The sequence below is a fragment of the Vombatus ursinus genome, unplaced genomic scaffold (assembly GCF_900497805.2).
Source record: "Vombatus ursinus unplaced genomic scaffold, bare-nosed wombat genome assembly UNPS02014813.1, whole genome shotgun sequence".
Lineage (NCBI taxonomy): Eukaryota > Metazoa > Chordata > Mammalia > Diprotodontia > Vombatidae > Vombatus > Vombatus ursinus.
Window position 1 is genome coordinate 3,625,072 of NW_020954591.1, and position 19,643 is coordinate 3,644,714.

At 37.4% G+C, this 19,643-nt stretch overlaps 1 protein-coding gene across 1 annotated transcript in view; it reads left to right on the forward strand.

Moving 5' to 3' along the window:
• The window catches only part of DCLK1 (doublecortin like kinase 1), a 397,676-nt gene that overhangs the window by 353,029 nt on the left and 25,004 nt on the right, over positions 1-19,643 (forward strand). Inside the window, exons 15-16 of the mRNA XM_027835226.1 lie at positions 4,296-4,376; positions 15,727-15,840. Coding sequence (XP_027691027.1) covers positions 4,296-4,376; positions 15,727-15,840 — 195 coding nt within the window. The remainder of the gene's footprint in view (positions 1-4,295; positions 4,377-15,726; positions 15,841-19,643) is intronic.

The following is a 19,643-nucleotide window of genomic DNA, read 5'->3' on the forward strand; positions in this document are numbered from 1 at the left end:
GGTAATTAAATTTGTCAACTTTGGAATGGGCCGCCATATGGAGTTTTAGTACATTCCTCCCCTGGAGGTCTTTTAAAAATGGGATCAATTTTTATCTGTCAAAGATAATTTAGCTGTGTGGGCTTGCCCAAAGATAGTGGGTTAGATGCGATGACCTCACTTGTAACTCTTTGATTCTGTCTCCTGACTCAGCAGAGGTGTGGCATCTGGTCTCATCTCCAAGATTGAGAAGTTCTGTCTTAGAGCACAGGAGACACATAAGAGATGCAAGGGGGGGTTTGCTTGGTTCTTCTTCAGGCAATTGGGAAATCAGAGGTATGCACCATAAGGGCATGGCTTAAAAGCCAAATGCCATAGGATAGATGATTTAAGTATCCAGTGCTATCACGGATGGTTTGCAGGCTCAACATATGGAATTAGAATGATAATCTACCCGAAGAAGAACGATTTTGTTGTACCACCATCAAAAAAGAAGAGCATCACATTCAACCCTTTAATATGATTAAAGTGACCAATGAATTCTGCTGCCTTGGTGGCATATTGGCAAGTGCTGCTAGCACTATCAAACTAAATCAAGAAATCCAGTTGTCTGGCAAATGACACAACACTCATTCAGTTCACTTTTCAACAAACATTTACCAGGCACCTGTGTGTGCAAGGCACTATGCAAGGGGCTGGAGATACAAAGATGAAAAACAACACTCTTCAAAGAACCTTACATTCTGATAGGTGGCATAAAACACGTCCAAAAAAGAAAGAAAGAAATATGATTCAAGGTAGAACATGAGTATAAAGGAGAAGGCCAGATGAGCACTGGCTGAGAAATTTGAGGATCAAGATGAGATCACTTTCAGCTGGGTTACTCAAGGAAGGTTTCATGAATTTTCTATTGTCTGTGTGTCCTCATGCCGTGTCATCTGCTTCTTATGTAAGCTTCAGCTCCCACCTGCACTAGTTCCTGATTGGTGAGAGTTCTCAGTAACTGACCTGACCCAGACCTGCCATGTAGCTACTGTCTAATCATTTTCATGCCATGCCACTGCCTCTTATGTAAGCTTTAGCTCCCACCCAGGAGCCCTAGCTCCTGACTGGTGAGAGATCTCAATAACTGACCTGACCCAGATCCACCACATAGCTACTGTCCAATCATTCTCATGCTGTGCCACTGCCTCTGTATCCTTTCTACTGTCTAATACTCCCTGCCTTTAATCCCTAGCTCTGAGAATCGTAATGAAGTCAAAACTAATGTTCCTGGGAGGACATGCCAATTAATTCTGCTGTAATTCTATTCACCAATCCTGTAAATTTTCGATTCAAAGACATCCCTTATATGTATTATCTTTCCTTATTAAAATGCAAGTTCCTTGAGGGCTAGGACTATCATTTTATATTTGTATTCCCAGTACTTTGCACAATGTCTAACAAACAGGAGGCAATTTATAAATGCCTTTTCATTCATTCATTCATTCATTCCAGCTTCTGGATAAATTTCAACAGATGCAAGATTTAGACACTATTGTTGAGGTCTCAGAGAAAAACTGATCATGGCAGTATTCACTGTAGCTTACCTTCACACCACAAGAGAAAGGTGAAGAAACCCAAGGAATCAAATAAATTACCAGTAAAGTGCTTGGTATGGGAGAAATAAATGATGCTGGGAAGAGTTAGGAAGTGACCAGCCAAATAGTCAGGCTGGTATCCAGCCATCATAGATCACATGGCTCAGGGGAACAGAAACACTGTGACTTTTGAGGCAGAGATGGAGCCAGGGAACTCAGAGGCCCCCAAAGCAGTAGCTTTAATAGCTGAGTGAAAAATGGGCTCTAAATCTCAGTGACATGAAAGGTCCTAAAGGTCTCATTAGTCACACCTGTACACTGGAAAGCACACAGTCAGCAGAAGTCCCTATTCCACTCCCAACTAACTGGGCAATACCTTAAGCAGGCACTGAACTCAGAAGTCAACCTATTTCTGACTCTCACTATATAAGCTCAAGATCTCTGACCTGCTCTGGGCCATACTTTTTCCATTGGGCATGCACACAGGCAGCATTCAAATCTGTGGGTTAAAAGAGAACTTTCAAAATGACAGATGCCCTTTATTTTAACTAGAAAAGGCCCAAACAAATGTTCTCTAGTCAATTACACTCACTGTCACTCTCCAAAATGAGGATTCTCTTAAGCAATTCAGTTCAACAAATCTTTTTTAAGCATCTACAAACTGCAAGACACATAAAGACAAAAATAGAGGCCTCTGTCTCGAGGACCTTATGTTCTTAAAACATGGACACGAGTAATCCAAAGTAATTTCAGGAGGCAGAGAACACTGATGACTTGGGATATTAATAAAGTAGGCCTTTTGTCAAAAGTAGCGCCTGAACCGTGTGGTTTAAAGGAAGTTAGGGATTCCCAGAGGCAAAGATAAAGAAAGGATGCATTCCTCACATTGAAGGAAGACAGCCTGTGCACAGGAAGAGAGTCAGAGAACAGTGAGGAGGCCAGTTTGACTGGGTCAGGGAGTGCATGAAGAGGGAATAACATGAAATTAAGTCTAGAAGGGTATGTGAGAGTCATATTGTGAAGGGCTTTAAATGCAACCTGAAGATTTAGTATTTTGAGATAGAGGTAGTGGTAAAGAGTCACCCAAAATGTTTGAGGCAAGTTATGAAGGACTAACAGTTGTACCTTTTTATCATTGATTATGGTCCTTCCTTCTTTCCTCTACCTACCAAAGTCTAACCCATGCTTCAAGGCCTAGTTCCAGTGACCCCTTCCTTAATCCCTCCAGACGAGGATGAAGCAATATTTCATTCTTCTAAACACCTATAGCACTTCTTATCTGTACTATTGCTAATGCCCTTATGGTCTTTTTCCTTGTTTTCCAGTTATTTTCTATGTGTTTTATCTCCCCTAGATTGACCTATCTTCTTGAGGGCAGGTACTTATATATTTTTGCATTTCTCGTAGTTCTCCACAAAGTACCTCACACTGAGTAAAAGCTCCCTAAACAGTTGCTAAATGAATGAATAAATGATAGATTTCCTTCAGTTGGTTGCGACTGATATCGGTAGTATAACTGACATTTATATGGGGTTTCCCATGATACAGTATACAGTATGGGGTTCTCCATGTTTTACATCGTTTGATTTTCATGGTAGTCCTGTATATCCTACAGTATTATTATCCCCATCTTACAAATGAAAAAACTGAGGTTTGAGTAGTTGCCTAGACAGATAGCGAATGACAGAACAGGCCTTGAAACCAGATCTTCTGACTCAGAATTCTCTGCTTCTCCTGCTAACACTGCATTGCCTCCTCAGAAAATTCACCACCAAAGTATTTTCAGCACTTGAGTGCTGTGACACTGCCGGCTATTTTCAAAGGGAGTTACGTTTACTCTGTTATCTAGGCATTCACAAGTGAAACAAACTGATCGCTGACACGACAGTCCAACCCAAGCTGTGATTTCAAGATTTCAGTGCCTTCATTAATCCTTGGATTTGTTATCCTTGCTCCAGAACCATCAAATCATCCAGAAGAATCACATTAACATCTTAACAAAACTACTCCCATTTAAGCTGTTTCTTCATCTTTGTGGAATATAGCTAGATAGATACACAGACAGACAGACATATATCATATATCACATATATTACATATATGTGTGTATATATCTATGCATACATATACATAATAACCCACAAACATACATAAGCCATTATCATGTTCTTTCTATGTCTTTTCTTTTTTAACCTAAGCATATTATCTGGTTTCGAAGAGAAAAACTAATTTTCCTTCAAGGGTAAAAATGAATAAAAATGCAGGAAATGTGATTTCTGTATTGAAGTAATCTATTTAGAATTTAAATTTTTTTACCTCTAGTTTAATACTGTGCCTTTGAGAGGATGCACAATCCATCTACTAAAAGGTGGTTATTTATAAAATAGAATTTTAGAATTTTTGTATCTCACATTTTATTGGATTTTTTTTCTATACCAACCAGTGGTCCTAAAATTTTAATTTTAAAAAAAATCTTTTCAGGCTACTGTTCAGATATCAAAGGATAAAACAATGTATTTAAGAAAAGATAGACCCAAAAAAATTACTTCTGAAACAGTAAAATCTAACCACTGAGAAATGGTCCTCTATAATTTTAATGAAATAAAATTTCTGGAAATGCAAAAAAAAAAAGAGCATTATAATACTTTTCCAACTTGGAATAGAAAGTTGGTACTTAAAAATGTTGGGTTTTGGTTATAAAAATTATATAAACTGGATCTATCTTTGATTTCACAGGAGCTCATTACCATGATGCTGTTGGTGGATGTTGATCAGCGATTTTCAGCTTTGCAAGTCCTTGAACATCCATGGGTTAATGTAAGTAAATTTTTACCTTTCATGTCTAATCTTCATATTTTTTTAAATTAACGGATTTCCTAATAACTCTTCCCTCTTTAAGACTAAGGCTTAGGAAAAGAAAAGTAACATATTTCATGTCTGTCACTGAAAAGATGTTTGTACTGGATATGAGTAAACAGAAAAAAAAACATTGACCTTCACATGACTTTACTGCTATCAAATTCTGTCTTAAAAGTCACTGTAGCATGGCACTATAGAAATAAAAAATATAGAAAAATAAACATGTGTATGTGTATAAAAGATGTACATATGTGTATGTATGTATACATGTGTACATGTAGATATATAGATATTACTTTTCCCCTCGGCTAACAACCTTTTACCTAGCAAAACTGTGTGTTGCTAGTAAGCATAGAACTACCAGGTGACTGCACTTCAGCCACTGTAGTATCACCTTGTGGCTCTGGTGATTCTTCAGGAAATATACATGAAAAATCAGTACTAGTGCTTCAAAAGGAGATGCTTTTAATATTTGTGCTTCCGTGGAGTCACAATGGGAGGAACTCTTTTTACAGTTGGATAACACCACTGGTGTCAACTATACTCAGGCCTGTATAACAAAGGCCTCAATCATTAGTGACAAGAACCCATTGTGGTCTAACTCTGTAGTTGCTAGCAAAGGTGAAATTTTTAAAAAAGAATCAGTTACGCACAGCAGCATCCAGAATATATTCTTGTTTATCATTTTAAGTCCTCAGACAAGTCAGGGTAGAAACAGTTGATGCAAAGCTTTGCATATCAATCCTTCATCAATTCATCAAGATGGGTTTGTGTTGTAGAACATGGAGTGACAAACTGAGCAATGGGAAACCCACAAATCTTGCTGGCCAGTCTTCTCCAACAGTCTGGTCAGGATGTCCTTCAGTAGTCTACTCCAGTCCCTTCAACCTGACTTTCAGTTTAAGTATGATAAGTTGCAGTGATGTGATAACTCCTATGCATACATGCCTACTCTTTTAAGGTATATCAAGTCTTATATCTCTCTTCCTTGTCTCTGCTAAACTTCCAGAAATAATAAAGCTAACATTTGTGCCAGGCATTGCACAAAGCACTTTGCAATTGTTATCTCTTCTGACCCTCACAACAACCCTTGGAGATAGGTGTTATTATGACTTCCATTTTACAGATGAGGAAACTGAGGCAAACAGAAGTTAAATGACTTGCCCAGGGTCACTCAGCTAGTAAACATCTGAGGTCTGTTTTGAACACAGGTCTTAGTGACTCCCTGCCCAGCCTTCTATTCATTATACTGCCTAGCTGCTATAGTAGAGTAGTGAGCAAACTATAGTAACAGCCTTAACTTCTTACCATGTTTTGACTCTTTAACTTCTTATGACTTCATCCCCAAGACCCTATCTATTGACATACCTTTCTTCAAAATCTCCAACGACTCCTTAGTTGGCAAATCCGTTGGCCCCTTTTTTCAGTCCTTGTCCGTCATTACTTTACTACATCATTTAACATTCCTTACTGCCAATCTTTCTTGATATCCCTCTTTTCCCTTAGCTTCTGTAACCTTCTTCTACTGCCCCCTGCTTCTGAGTCCCCTGTTTGCCTCATCTTCTCATTGTCCTGTCGAACTTTGAAAACTCCCCAAGGTTCTATTCTAGACTCCCTTTTTCTCTTTAAACTCTTCCATTGGATGATCTTATTCAAGTTCATGACTTCAATTATCCCCACTATGCAAAAGACTACAAATTCTACATATCAGACCCCAATCTTTCCCTTGACCTACAGTGTGATGACCTGCTGGACAGTCCTTCCTAGATTTCCTCCTAGGACCTCAAACTCAATATATCTAAAACAGAACTTGTCTGTCTTTCACCTGGACCTGTCCTTCCCTTCGACTTCCATTTTTCTTTAAATCTCATCACCACCTTCCTAGTCACGCAGTCCAAAACCCAAATTATCTTTGGCTCAGTTCACATCCTTGATCGAGTCATTTGCTAAGCCCTGTTGCCTCTGCCTCAATGATATTTCTCATATCCATCTCCACATAACTGTACAAACTCACATGAACCTAGTTCAGGAGCGGATCATCTCTTACCTCAGTTATTATAATAACTTCCTTATTGATCCCCATCACTCTGTTCTCTCCCTTCTGTCATACACCTTTTATGTAGCTGCTAAAATATTTTTCTAATTTACAGATCTTAACATATTACTCCCATCCTTAAAAATCTCCAGTCTTCCCTATTGCCTCTAAGAAGAAATATAAACTCCTTAAAAATCTGCCTCCAACCTACTTTATTCCATTTTATACCTTTTCATATGTTCCAACCAAAGTGGTCTATTGACTCTCCCCCAATTTTATCCCATCCTTTCCTCACTCCATCCATTAATATAAGCCAAACCGAAAGCCTAGAGAATACTCCCTTCTTATCTTTACTTGTCAAAACACTTTTTTTTTTATTGAAGATCCACCCAGTTCAATTGCATACACTTTCTGAGGGCAGAGTGACTTACAAAATTACTTTTGTCCTTTGCCTAACAATGCACTCGATAGGTGCTTAATGATTGTTAGCTTGTGTGCTAAAACCAATACCTGATATATAAAACTTTATATATAGTATAGAACTTTGAGGTTAAAGGTATTACATAGTTTCTCTTATTTGGGCAGCTCAACAACCCAGTAAAATATATCCTACAGGAATTACTATCCCCATTTTGCAAATGTAGAAACTTAGGCACAGATAGGTTAACTACCTGGTCTATCCCATCCTAGTGGTACATCTAGTATCATTGACAGGATGTGAACCCAATGCTTTTCTAACTCTGAGTCCACTGCAATTTCAACTCTACCCCACCATCACTTGTTGAATTAAATCCATAGTTTCATGTCTTTTCTTATTCTGTTAATTCTGTTGGCAGGAGTTCTCTGCCTTGTATGCTACAGAAAGCAGTCATATTTGAAGTTGTTATTTTCTTTTCTATGACATGGTGATTCAGTCTCAAAAGGGAATCCTGTAAAAAAAATCTTCAAACTTGGAACAATAAGACAGATAGAGCACGGTTCCATGATGTGAATCCCAAGACATTCACCAGGCTGTTGATTTTGTTGCTGAAATTAAAATCTCTGAATGATAACAAATGCTATTGATGAGCAAGATCCTTTCAATCAACCAATAAATTCATCAAATGACTTGGTGTTACAGGGAATTAGTGATGGTATACATTTTGTATTGTGCACTCAGATTGACAGTAATACAGTATACCTCTGTTCTGGGCCCTTTCCTCTTTTCGCATCATCATCATCATCATAGCTAAAGTTTATAAAGTACAAGTTTATAACATGGCAGCATGATAAAAGTTCTAGATTTGAAGTCAGAAGGATTGAGTTTGAATTCCAACTCTGCTACTTATTAACTGCAAGACCTTAGGCAAGACAATTCATGTTGATGAACTTCAATTTATTGTACCTGCATCCTAGGTAGGGCTAGTACAAGATTCAGATGTAAACTGTGAAGTCCTATTGGAATTTAGGCTATTTGTTTTACTTAAGGCTTCATTATTCCCCTTTCACAAATGAATGGAAACTAAGGTTTTGAGAGATTAAATGGTTTACCAAACATCACCTAGGTACTAGGTGATAGAGCCAAGATTTGACTTCAGATTTTCTATTCTAAGTCCAGTGCCCTTTTCATTATATCCCCCACCTTTCAAGAAGCATATTTGCTTTATATAATTATCCCAGACATGAAATTCTTAAATATACTTCCCAATGCAGGCATTTTAAGCACAAGCCTATTCAGGTTTTGTGGTAGAAACTGTGTTCAATTGCTTTCTCAATGTTCTTGAGAATGGAATTACTCTAATTCTCATTATCCAGCTTTAACAAGATCTCAGCCTCATCACCAGACAAGATTTTGTGTTTTATATCAATAAGTAGATAAAGAGATGAATAGTCATTCATATGACCATCCTTTGATGCTTTAAAACAACTCTAGATGAAATCCCATCCTAGAATTTAGGACAACAAACACTTTAGCCCTTCAGAAGAAATGAAACGCTAGAAATAATAAGAGATAGAAATATTACACCAAGCCCCTCTCACCCTCTTTCCACATCCATCACTTCTATGTAAGAATCCAGTTCCAGGATTGACATTTGCCTCCATGAAAGTATATGACATGAAACAGCAACCATGTTGCTGTATTTTTTCTGAATTCCCTTGGTTAACTGTTTAAAAATATCCTACTCTATCCCATTCCATTAAAGCCAGGATCTCAGACAAAGAAAAAGTTCCTCAGTGGAGAATATCAAGTAGTAGTTTTTGCAACCATCTTTGATTCCAATTAGTGTTGAATTACCACCAAAAATAAGTATATTTCCATGAGTATATGCCAGTAGACAGTTTCCAGGTTACTACCACTCCAACTTCCTTCTACCAAAAATACTTATTACATCACTAGGAAAAGCTAAGTCTGGAGTAGTCCAATCCTGATACCAACCCCTCCTCCCACACCTCCCATACACACACACTTTTTTTTTTAACCTACAAGAGAATTTCTTAGACTAACCTTGTATTTCTCAGAAACATATTGGTAAGATTTATACCAATGCTTTGTATGTCTGCACTAGCTTTAAACAGATCCCAAGGCCGTAATGGAAGATAAACAAATTGCAGGGCACAAAATTTATCAGGCTATACCTTTTGGCAATCCACTCAACTGAAAAAAACTTAGTTGTAAAATGTAGGGAAACATAAAGCTATCTACTCACTTGCCTTAAATTGTAGCCTGTGTTTCCAGTTTTACATTACAGAAAAGCAGAAGTAGGTCGCTATAGGATAAGTCTGGGAACAACGTTTTAATGCAAGGGTTGGCAACCTTTTGAAAAATTGCATGCCAAGTTTACAACATTTTCTATCCTGGGATGCTGGAAATTTGGGAGAAGTGAATTCCAGCTACAGTCCCTTCTGGAGACAGCAACTACACCCCTTGTATACTTCTGGAAAGGAGTAAGTTAGTAGCAACTGGATTCAATGGTAAGAACAGTTGTCATACCAAAAGCAGTGAACACCTCCATGAGAACCCGTGATAATAGGACAGCCCCCATAGAACAAGTCAGAGAGGTTTAAGTTATGATAGCAGCGTTTTTCAGGATCATAATGGAGAATGAGCCAAGAGAATTATAGTAAACAAATAGCCATTTTATAGCTCTAAATAAAAACTTTCATGCTGGTTATTTACCAACAGATTACTTGGTGAATAACTGATGTCTTTGGAATTTATCAGGAGTCTAATAGGCCCTACCCTGATACATTTTCAGTTTCAGTTTTTATGATAAATATACTTGGAATGTTGTTGGAAACAGCATAACCTGTTAAGTCCATTCCCAAACCACTAAAACAACCTCACGTCAACCATTTCCCAGATGTTTTTAATTTAAGAAACAAAATTGTGCAGACTTACAACTGTTAGCATTGACATGAATGGACAGCCTGCTCTTTCAGAACTGGGGTTTCTAGCTTCTTGGTTCTACCACAATTTAGTCTATTTCAGTTTCTCTCCTACACAGAATCTCTTGACCCAATAAGGAAACTGTGTCACATCTTCTAGAACTCCTAATCTTGCTTTTATTCTGATACTCCAAGCATTTTAATTTCAAACTCTCAGATTCCCAAAAAATACATCCTAAAATACAGGACAAGGTGTGAACAATTTTCTAGCCCAGATTTGATTAATAAAAATTTCCTGCCTATAATCTGAACTTCAAGACAAACTTTTCCTTAAACTCTGAGAACAGATAGTTTGTGTGTTTTTCAGCAAATTTCAAGAAATTCTGATTTGCAAAGATACTTATAATAGTAATTACATTTCTATATTACTTAAACTGTCATTCTTCCCCTCACAAGAAAATAAAGCAAGCTCTAATTTGGACTTTCATACCCATAATTTTGTATTTACTGAGGTCTCTGAGAGAAATAAATGAGCAACCAATCAATTAGGAGTAATAAATTAGAAACCAAAAGACAAGCTCATTGCAACATTCAATTTGTGACCACAGGAGAGGAAGTTGTGCAAGAAAACAATCAGAATAATCAGTTGAACCCTAAGGAAACAGTCTAAACACTTTTCAGGGGCCAGCTCATTCATCCTCATTTTCTCCCATTACTTTTACAATGACTGGTTCACCTGGCACATTTGGACTCAAAGAGAAAATCTCCCCTTAAGAAGTGGATAGCTGAAGAGTAACCAAAGCTCAGTCACCTGAAACTTACCTGTACTTAACAGTTTCTACAGGCTTACAGTTTTTGTGCACTTTACCTTACATGTACCCGTCCCCTATTATCCACTCTCCACATAAGTACTCTTCTGTCTTAGAAGGGATTCATCAATTAGATCTGTTAGTCAACAGCTCAGTCGATATATACAGATGCATGAGTGCATTATTGACATACTCTAAACTTTTCATTAAATTGGTATGGACTATTCTCCTTCCACACTGCATCCTCTCAGAACACTAGCCTTCACTATCCGTTGCTGTGAATTAGTAGAATACAAAACAATTTTAAGAACAGCTTAAGCAAACCATAATCAAGGAGATAAGTTTTTCCCTAATACCAAGCATGTATACATATGCACACAAACACACACATGCACACTTCCTGAGTCCAAATGCAGCATTTTACCCATTATTCTACCCATACTGTCTCTCTGCAATAACTTAATAAGTGGCCAAAAAGACTTTCACAAGCTTTTCCACACTCAGAAACATGAGTGACTGTCTTCTCTGGTCCTTGCTCTGCCTCTTCTCAATTCCATAATTCAGTATTATTAAGCATCTCTTATATGAACAGATGAGGGAAAGGGACAAGAAATGAATCAATAGATGGCCCCTCTAAGAAGTACAGTGCAGCCATGTGAATTTTTAAGTTGACCCGGAAAAGACTTCACTGTCCATGTCCTATGTAGATTTTATTCAAACTCTTTGTAAGGAATATAATCCTCTGGATCTAGCAAACCAATCAAAAACTAAAGCAACGTTGAAATGAAATGACAGCCAGTGGTGGTCCAAAAAAGTGACACCCTCTGTATTCACAAAGATACATTGGGCTTCATAGAGCTAACATTTTGATGAGAGATGTTAATCCTCCCCAGATTCTAAGGCAAATCTTGGTTTACTTAAAACATTTTCTCTTCAAGTTTTCCCAACCAGAAATGAGGGAATAGACCGAGAAGAGGTAATGGGCATGGGGAGAATGTAGAACTAGGGATCATTAAGAGAAGTCACAGAGCAGCAGAACGAGCAATTGGGAAACCAAGCCTCTTGTTTTATGGCACTTTTTTTTTAACCTGGGATTAATTTAAACCTGGGACACTCCCCCGGTAAATAGTTCAGATTTAGAGATACTATTAATCCTATAGTCCTGGCAACAAGTGAAAAGGTTGAAAATTACATCTACAGGAAGAAGGTAAAAATGGACTTGGGGACAGTTCAGCAAGACACTGTCCTCAAAATGGTTTTTCTCAGTGGCAAAGGAAGGGAAAAAATGCTTACTAGAGAATAGCGTTCTCACCCCACTCCACCCCAATTGAAAACGGGGAGACAAGGGAATGTTGGCTGTCCAAGAAGCAGCTGCTGTGGCTCATTTTCTGTTTTACACCCTGATTTTTTTCTTGTCAGCTGCAATATTCTGCCAAATCATAGATGGGAATTTTTTAATCACAAACCACTAACCTCAAACCACAACCAACCTATGTCAGATTTCAGGAGAGGCTCAAAGCCCAGAATGTGTTAGTAATACTGAAACTATTTGCAAAATGCTGCCAGCTTTGTCATATCCATCCTGAAAATACAGAGCACATTTTTGGCCCATTATCCACACTGGGATGATGATCATGCTAAAAATAAGTACTAATGGTCCTCATTTACTTAATAAGGTATGATTTAAGTTATTTATTTTATCCATACCAAATAGTCATAAAATCATTGATCTATAACTGGAAGAGACCTGTGAGGTTATATATAGCCCAGCCCCCTCATTTTACAGATGAAGAAACTGAGGCCCAGGGAAGCTACACAAGTAGTAACTTAGCCAAGCCTACTAATGGGGAACAAATACAAACTATATCCCCCAGACTACTTGTTTATTACTTTTAAACTGTATTCTGCTCAAAACTTCCAGATAAAATTTATAAATGGAAAAAGCAGCTCTGATTACTTCTAAGACTTGACTATACTCCGGAGTATAAAGGCATACTTTTGCCTGAGCAAAGTTCAGGACTTCATTTAAATCTGAAAAAAAAAAAAAAAAAAAGATAATTTGTGTCCCACAAGTGGGGCCTGGCACCAACCCCAAAAGACCAGAACTAATGGGGTCCATCAAGAAGACTGGCATAGCTCATCAAGAATTAGGGCTGGGCTAAGCCTAGAGGTGAAAAAATAAGGCCTGAAGAGGGACCTGAAACATAGTAAAGGTGAAAACAGATTAACTCCACTTAGTACCTAGCAAGAGGCCCTAGTACACAGTCAGCACTTCATACTTTTTTCACGAATAGGAGGAAGATACAGAAAAGCAGATATGAGTTTGATGAGAGGGAGTATTTCCTAACAGTTAGAGAGATCTAAAACTAGAATGGGCTGGAAGCTAGTGGGCTTTCCCCTCAATTGATATCTCCAGTGAAGTCTAGATGTTCGCTTGATCGGTATATGGTAGAGGAGATTTTCCTTCAGGTATAGGTTGTACTAGATGACCTCTGAAGTCCCATTGAACTCTGGGATTCTTTGAAGCCTTAATTTGCTTTCTCTGAGATTGTTCATCAGCCTGGTTGCCTCCGATATCCCGTCTAAATTTGAGATTCTATGATCTCACTATACCACACTGCCACATTCATATAATACAGAGCTTCAGGCAACTCTTTAAGATGTTGTAGACAAATTGCTGATCTAAATCTGTGAAGGAAGTTTCCACACTGGAAGTTTATCATACCAGTGAAATTACCGAGGTCTCCCATCCCTCCACAAAAAGTACTGTATATTAATGAGTTATCATGGTTTTATTAATGTAAGCTGTTATTATTGGCCTTTCTCTTCACGTAGAAGTAGGGATAAGTTTTGCATAAGGAACAGTAACAATTGTTTTTGGTGACAGAAATGGAGGAATTTGCATTAAAGAATAATAGGAAATGAGGGCAGTGAAGAAGGGAAACAAGTTGGTGAAGGGCATTGAAGATGAGTTCGGCATCCAGCCGTTGGATTTGACCCAATGGTAGCCAGCACTGTGGGTTTTCTAAGAAAAGAGGGACGTGATGAAAACAGCATGTGAGGAAGATTGTTCTAGCAGCTGTGTGTAGGATGCTTTGGAGAAGGGAGAATCTGGAGGCAGCAAAGCCAATAGTAAGGCTGTTGCAATAGTCTGACCACGATGTGATGAGGGCCTGAACTCTAAGGCATTAGCTGTGGAAAGGGAAAAGAAGGGTCAGATCTGAAGATAAGAACAAGACAAAAAAAAAAAAAAAGAATTGTCAGTCACAGTAATCAACTGGATGGTAGGGGCAAATATGGAGGAACCAAAAGTAACCTCATTCAGTGATAAAATTGGATGCAACCATATTGGATTTATCCCTTTTCATAATGGTCACAGATTCCCCCTGTTTGGGAACCTTCTGCCAAGGATAGTTGATCCTTGCTTATATAAAGCACTAATTCCTTATTAGAAGGAACCATTTAAAAAAAAAGGGGACCACATTTTCCAGATAAATGTCATATCAGCAGAGAATTACTGACAACTCTGTGAGGAAATAACTATAACTCATAATTTAGCCCAGATAAGCCTAGTGGTAAATTGATTAGCTAACTAAGATTCAAATTATGAATGCATTTATGAAATCAAAATTCATCCTTTTCATCAAGCATGAATATCCACCTTTGAAGTAAATGTTGAAAATCTTTCTATCTCCATCTTACAGATGGGGAAACTGAGACTCAGAGGAGCTAAATGACTAGCTGTCACTCTGAGCAAGACCTCTCATCCTTAGTTCCCTCATCTATAAAATAGGGATAATAAAGGTTGTTTTGAGAATCAAATGAGATGATGTGTATTTAGAATGCTACATAAATTCAAGCTGTTATTATTATAGCATGGTCACAACTATTCAATGTTGGAGCCAAGACTCCATCATATCCATTTATTAGCATATCAGAGGCACTCCAATAGTTTTTTCCCATGGATTCATTCCTAGTTGAATAGCATCTGTTAAAATATCATTAACCCCTCTTGCAATCTCAGAATGCCCCCACAGTATGCAAACAATGAATTCAAATGGCATCCCTTATATAGTGTATCATAATAACAGCAGACAGGCTGTGAGATCAGCAGGAAAGATTTAAAATTAAAAGAATTTTCTGACTGTAAGGTTTTGTAAGAGAAATTAGATTACTGAAGTAGATTGTGGAATCTCCTTTTCACAAGGTCGTAGGGTGAGGCTAGACACTTTTTGTTCTTGAAAGACATAAGTGAGAGATAACATGGTACAATGGAAAGAGAACTGGATTTGGAGTGAGGAAAATGAGTTCAAATTCCACCTCAGACACTTACTAGCTGTGTCATTCTGGGAAGGCCATTTAGTTCGTCTGAGCCTCAGTTTTATCATCTATAAAATGAGGGCGTTGAACTAATTACCTCTAAGATCCCTTCCAAAGATGTATGAGTCTGTTTTTTTTTTTAATTTAGTGATGCAAAGGGGAAAAATCACCCATAGAAGCAACTCAGGAATCTACCTACCTAAACCAGTATTAGACTGATCTGCTGTTGAAACAAAGCCTGGGTTTGTTAAGTGACAGGGCACTGGAACATACCAATCAGTCCCAATGGACGGGAGCCAGAATGATGTGCTAGGAAGGTTACCTGGAGACGCTCTTACATTAGAGAAATGAAGGTTTTCATTGATTTCTGGGTTTTGAGATCGATTTTGTATTTTATAAACATGTACTTGGAGCCATATACTTTTGTTATTAGAAATTGTCTAATACTAGAAAATAAAAAGGTGAGAACAAGAAGTAGTTTTATAATCATTTTGAGAATTATTCCTGAGAATCAAATCATAGAGAGAGTAAAGCCAGATTAATTTTGTAGCAGCTATGGAAACCAACAGGCCCATCGAGTTATATTTCTAATAGTGTTGTTATTGTTGTTGTTGTTGTTGTTGTTGTTTTAATGGGAAGACAACACCAGGATTGACTTTTCCTAACAACTGGTGTTTTATATTTCAAAGATCACTGCTTGTTTTTAGAAGAAAACCTTTTTTTTAACCTTATTTTGCATTTCTCTCAGAATTTTTCCTTCTCTCTCTATTCCTTTCAGGATGATGGCCTCCCTGAGAATGAACATCAGCTGTCAGTAGCTGGAAAGATAAAGAAGCATTTCAACACAGGCCCCAAGCCCAACAGCACAGCAGCCGGGGTTTCTGTCATAGCAGTAAGCATCTGAAATACACAACTATAACATTTTAAAAGGAGCCTGAGAGACGGGCTCTCCTAAGGAGACTACTGCACCGGTAGACATCAGATTGGGTCATTTCCTTAGACAGCTCTAGCACTTAATGCAACAGAGGGGATTCTGGTTTCTGAGATGTATTGGATACTTTCGCAGATGATTTTTCCCTGTGAGGCACATCATTATCCAACACCTCCAGGGTGTCCTGTAGTATCCAGTCATTTTATAACTCATTTTTAAGCAAAAAAAAAAGTCTCCCCCACACTGGACTTTCCACCAAGATAAGCTTTTTGGCTGAAAGGAGTAGTTCATGATGTCTTTCTGCCAAGACCCAAAGAGGTGAGGAGGAAGCTGAGTGAGAGGACATTGCAGGGAGAAACTAGCAAAAAAGAAGAAAAAACTCACTAGAGCTAGTTGTACCAGGCATAAATGTAGACTAAAATCCAATAGAATATTTGTGCAGTCAAATATTCGGTGAAAAAATTCAAATGCTGTGAACACCAAAAGGAGTCCCAATGGCTTGTCGCTGCTTATAAATTGTCATTCTTATGGTTGAAATTCTTTTAGCGTTTACCATTTTTGAATGCTGCCATGCAAGAATTTTTTTTCCTTTTGCACTTTTAGATATACATGACATACAATTTGATAGCAGCTCTAGGCAAAGATTAAATTGGACACAGAAATGAGGAAACTTCATTCTTGCTTGTGTCACATTCTAGTATAAATATAGTCAAGGCCCAAATTATTGGAATTTCTAACATTTCCTATTTTAAAAAAAAACCTAATTTCAGTGGCACATTCAGTATGAAAATAAACACTGATGTGTTTTTCCTTTCCCGGGACGATACATAGGAAAAAAGTTGATAACATGATATGTTAAGTTTGAGAGTATGCGTGCTCCTGAACAGTACCCATTTTCGTAAGAACAAACCTGAGTTCTTAAATATATCTCTGGGTGTTTTTAACTTTTAAAAATTCTCCTTCTTCATCTTCAGTACAATGGTTGAGCATGAGATGAAGTTAAAGAAAACGAAATACCACACTAAACACGAGTCTTTCCATATCTGATTTCTACTCAGTGTTTGTTCCAAGCTTCCATCAATTGCAGATGGCACATATGTACACTTTCTCATCCTGTTCCCACTTTCATGTTTCTCAGCTCAACCTCTTCCTTGGTGGGTTAAATCAGCATGAAGCAAACTTAACTCAAGGACTAAATCTGGCTCTTAAGGGCAAACTGGTTGTACTGAAGAAATGCATACTCCTCAGACGATCCCTCAGTATTACGAGGATTTCAAATTTCAAGCTGTGATTCTTACCTTTCCATTTTAGTTTTTCATAAAAAAAATTGCCTTATTGCAGAAGCAAATTGTCCCTCTTGTTTTCTGTGCTCCTCAGCTTTCCGTCTTGACCTAGTATTGTTGATGTATTTTTTTAAATAATTTTAAAATAATGTCCATAGTAATTCTCCCAGCATTGAAATTTTGCATACCCATTGTTCATTTGAAATGTGAGCCTATTTATTCCAAACTGTTTGATTCCAAAAATTTTCTTTTGATATGGGCCATCAGCTCATTTTTCCACGAGAAATACTATTCCACTACTCTTTCAAAGGAATTTCAGCTTCTAGAAACGATGCTTTTCGTTGCCTGTTATTTTCTTTTGGTTTCTTTTCTGTTTTGTTTGGTTTCTTGGTTAAACCTTCCTCAGTTGTTCACAGTAGTAATGGCAGTTTTGTAACGTGTAAGGATACCAGTATTTCTGTTCCATTGACAAAGAACTAATAGGATGGGATGTGAACTTCCATTTTTTGTTGAATCTGGAGAAATTCTGGACTGTTATCCACAGAGATTTACTAAACATCCAAATAAGTGGGGTAAAAATACAACACAGGCTTACTATAAAAGAGTCTTGGGTACCCTGACATAATTTTTTCCAAACATTATAAGATTAGTGTGGTTATAGTTAAATACTAATTTATCAGTTCATCAGCAAAGAACACTCAGATTACAATCTGTTTCAAAGGGAAAGTATACTTACAAGTTGCAAATAGGTTGGGCAATGCTGAGTAAGAGCGATACACTTAAACAGCTTTAAATTATGTATTATTATTATAACTTTAAGCTTCTTTTAAAATAATCTTCTACTAACATCTATAAATTAATAGAAGTCCTTTGGAGAAAACCAATTTAATATTTTTTAAAAGCATATTACAGAGTATTGGTGTAAAGCTCCATGGCCAATTTTTAAGAAAAAGAGAATACCAGATAGAACTCATATATTTATATGCAATCCTATAAGACACTTAGCCATGTCTGTGCGCTGGGTGCTAATAGTGAGTATATCATATATGCTTCTATCCTCCCATGTATATGTAAACAGTCATAATGTGTAGTTCAGAGTAGGTATAGACAATATGACTAAGAGTGGAAAAATTCTTTTCTGGTGTAGCATTGGGCAAGCCAATGAATTCTTTAAACCAGCTTTCCCTTTTTTTTTTGAAGAGGTTAACCTATCTCAGAGGATGGTATAAGGAAAAAGTATCCTAAATATGAACTACTATCCAACTAAAATTAAAGCATAACCTAAAAAGAACAATGCTTTAGTAATAGAGTCCCCCTATCATTTATTTAGATATTTATTTATTTAGATTTTTATTTAGATGCTGTGTCCAATCCTGGAAATAAATATAATATAATTGGAAGGCAGAATATATGTTCTTTGCTAGTGGTGATTTAATAAGTCCCATTTGATATTGAATTTATAATATATTTTGTTCTGTTTGCCCTTGGAAATGGGCATAAGGAGGTTTTTTTTTTTATTTCATTAGTGTGGTTCCCCATGCCTTCCACCAATAGGAGATGCAGCTCATCTGTAATTTATAGCTTTAGACAGCTTCTTGGGACACTAAAAAACTCAGTCACTTAACAGAGTGTTGTCAGTGGCAGAATTTGAACCCAGCTCTTACTGACGCCAAGGCCAGCCCCCTCTCCATTATACTATGCTGCCTTTCACAATTTAATTATTAAGGGGCAGCTAGGTGGTCCAGTGGATAGAGCACCAGCCCTGAAGTCAGGAGGACCTGAGTTCAAATGTGACCTCAGACCAAACACTTGACACTTACTAGCTGTGTGACCCTGAGCAAGTCACTTAACCCCAATTGCCTAAAAAAAAATATTTAATTATTAATCTAGCTAAATGCTGAGAAGTTCCCTCTTCACTCAGTATTAACTTCTTTTTAATAGATTTTTCCATGGATTTCAGCATAAAGATATTTATTCAGAATATACTAAGTAGCTTTGAACCCAAATGGAATGTCTAGTTTGGTATAGCCCTTTCCCTGACACTTATTCATTGCCAACAATTTTTAGTAAAATCTCCAGTATCATTGTATTGATTTTCTACAAATTATACAACTTAGTCCTAAATGTCCTCAACCCATTCCCTCCCCAAGTTTCTCTTTTCTTAGGTTAGGGCATACTGGTTGCAACTTTCCTAGAAATTATTACTCTAACTCTTTAAAGTTTCAGTAGGAAAAGACAGCAGTCTAAGGTGATTATTGATTTTAAAAAGAGAGAGAAAGAGAGAGAGCTGAGATAATGTGGACAAAATCAAGGATGATAAAGCCCTTTGTAAATGCCACATGATTGAGGACTATGTCATTATTTTGCATCCCCAGCACCTTGCACATAGTAGACACTTAGTAAATAATCACTGAATTGAATTGGAGGGGTGGAAAAGAATGTTTCCCCCAAAAAACTGAATTGGAGCCTTTAATTTTGACT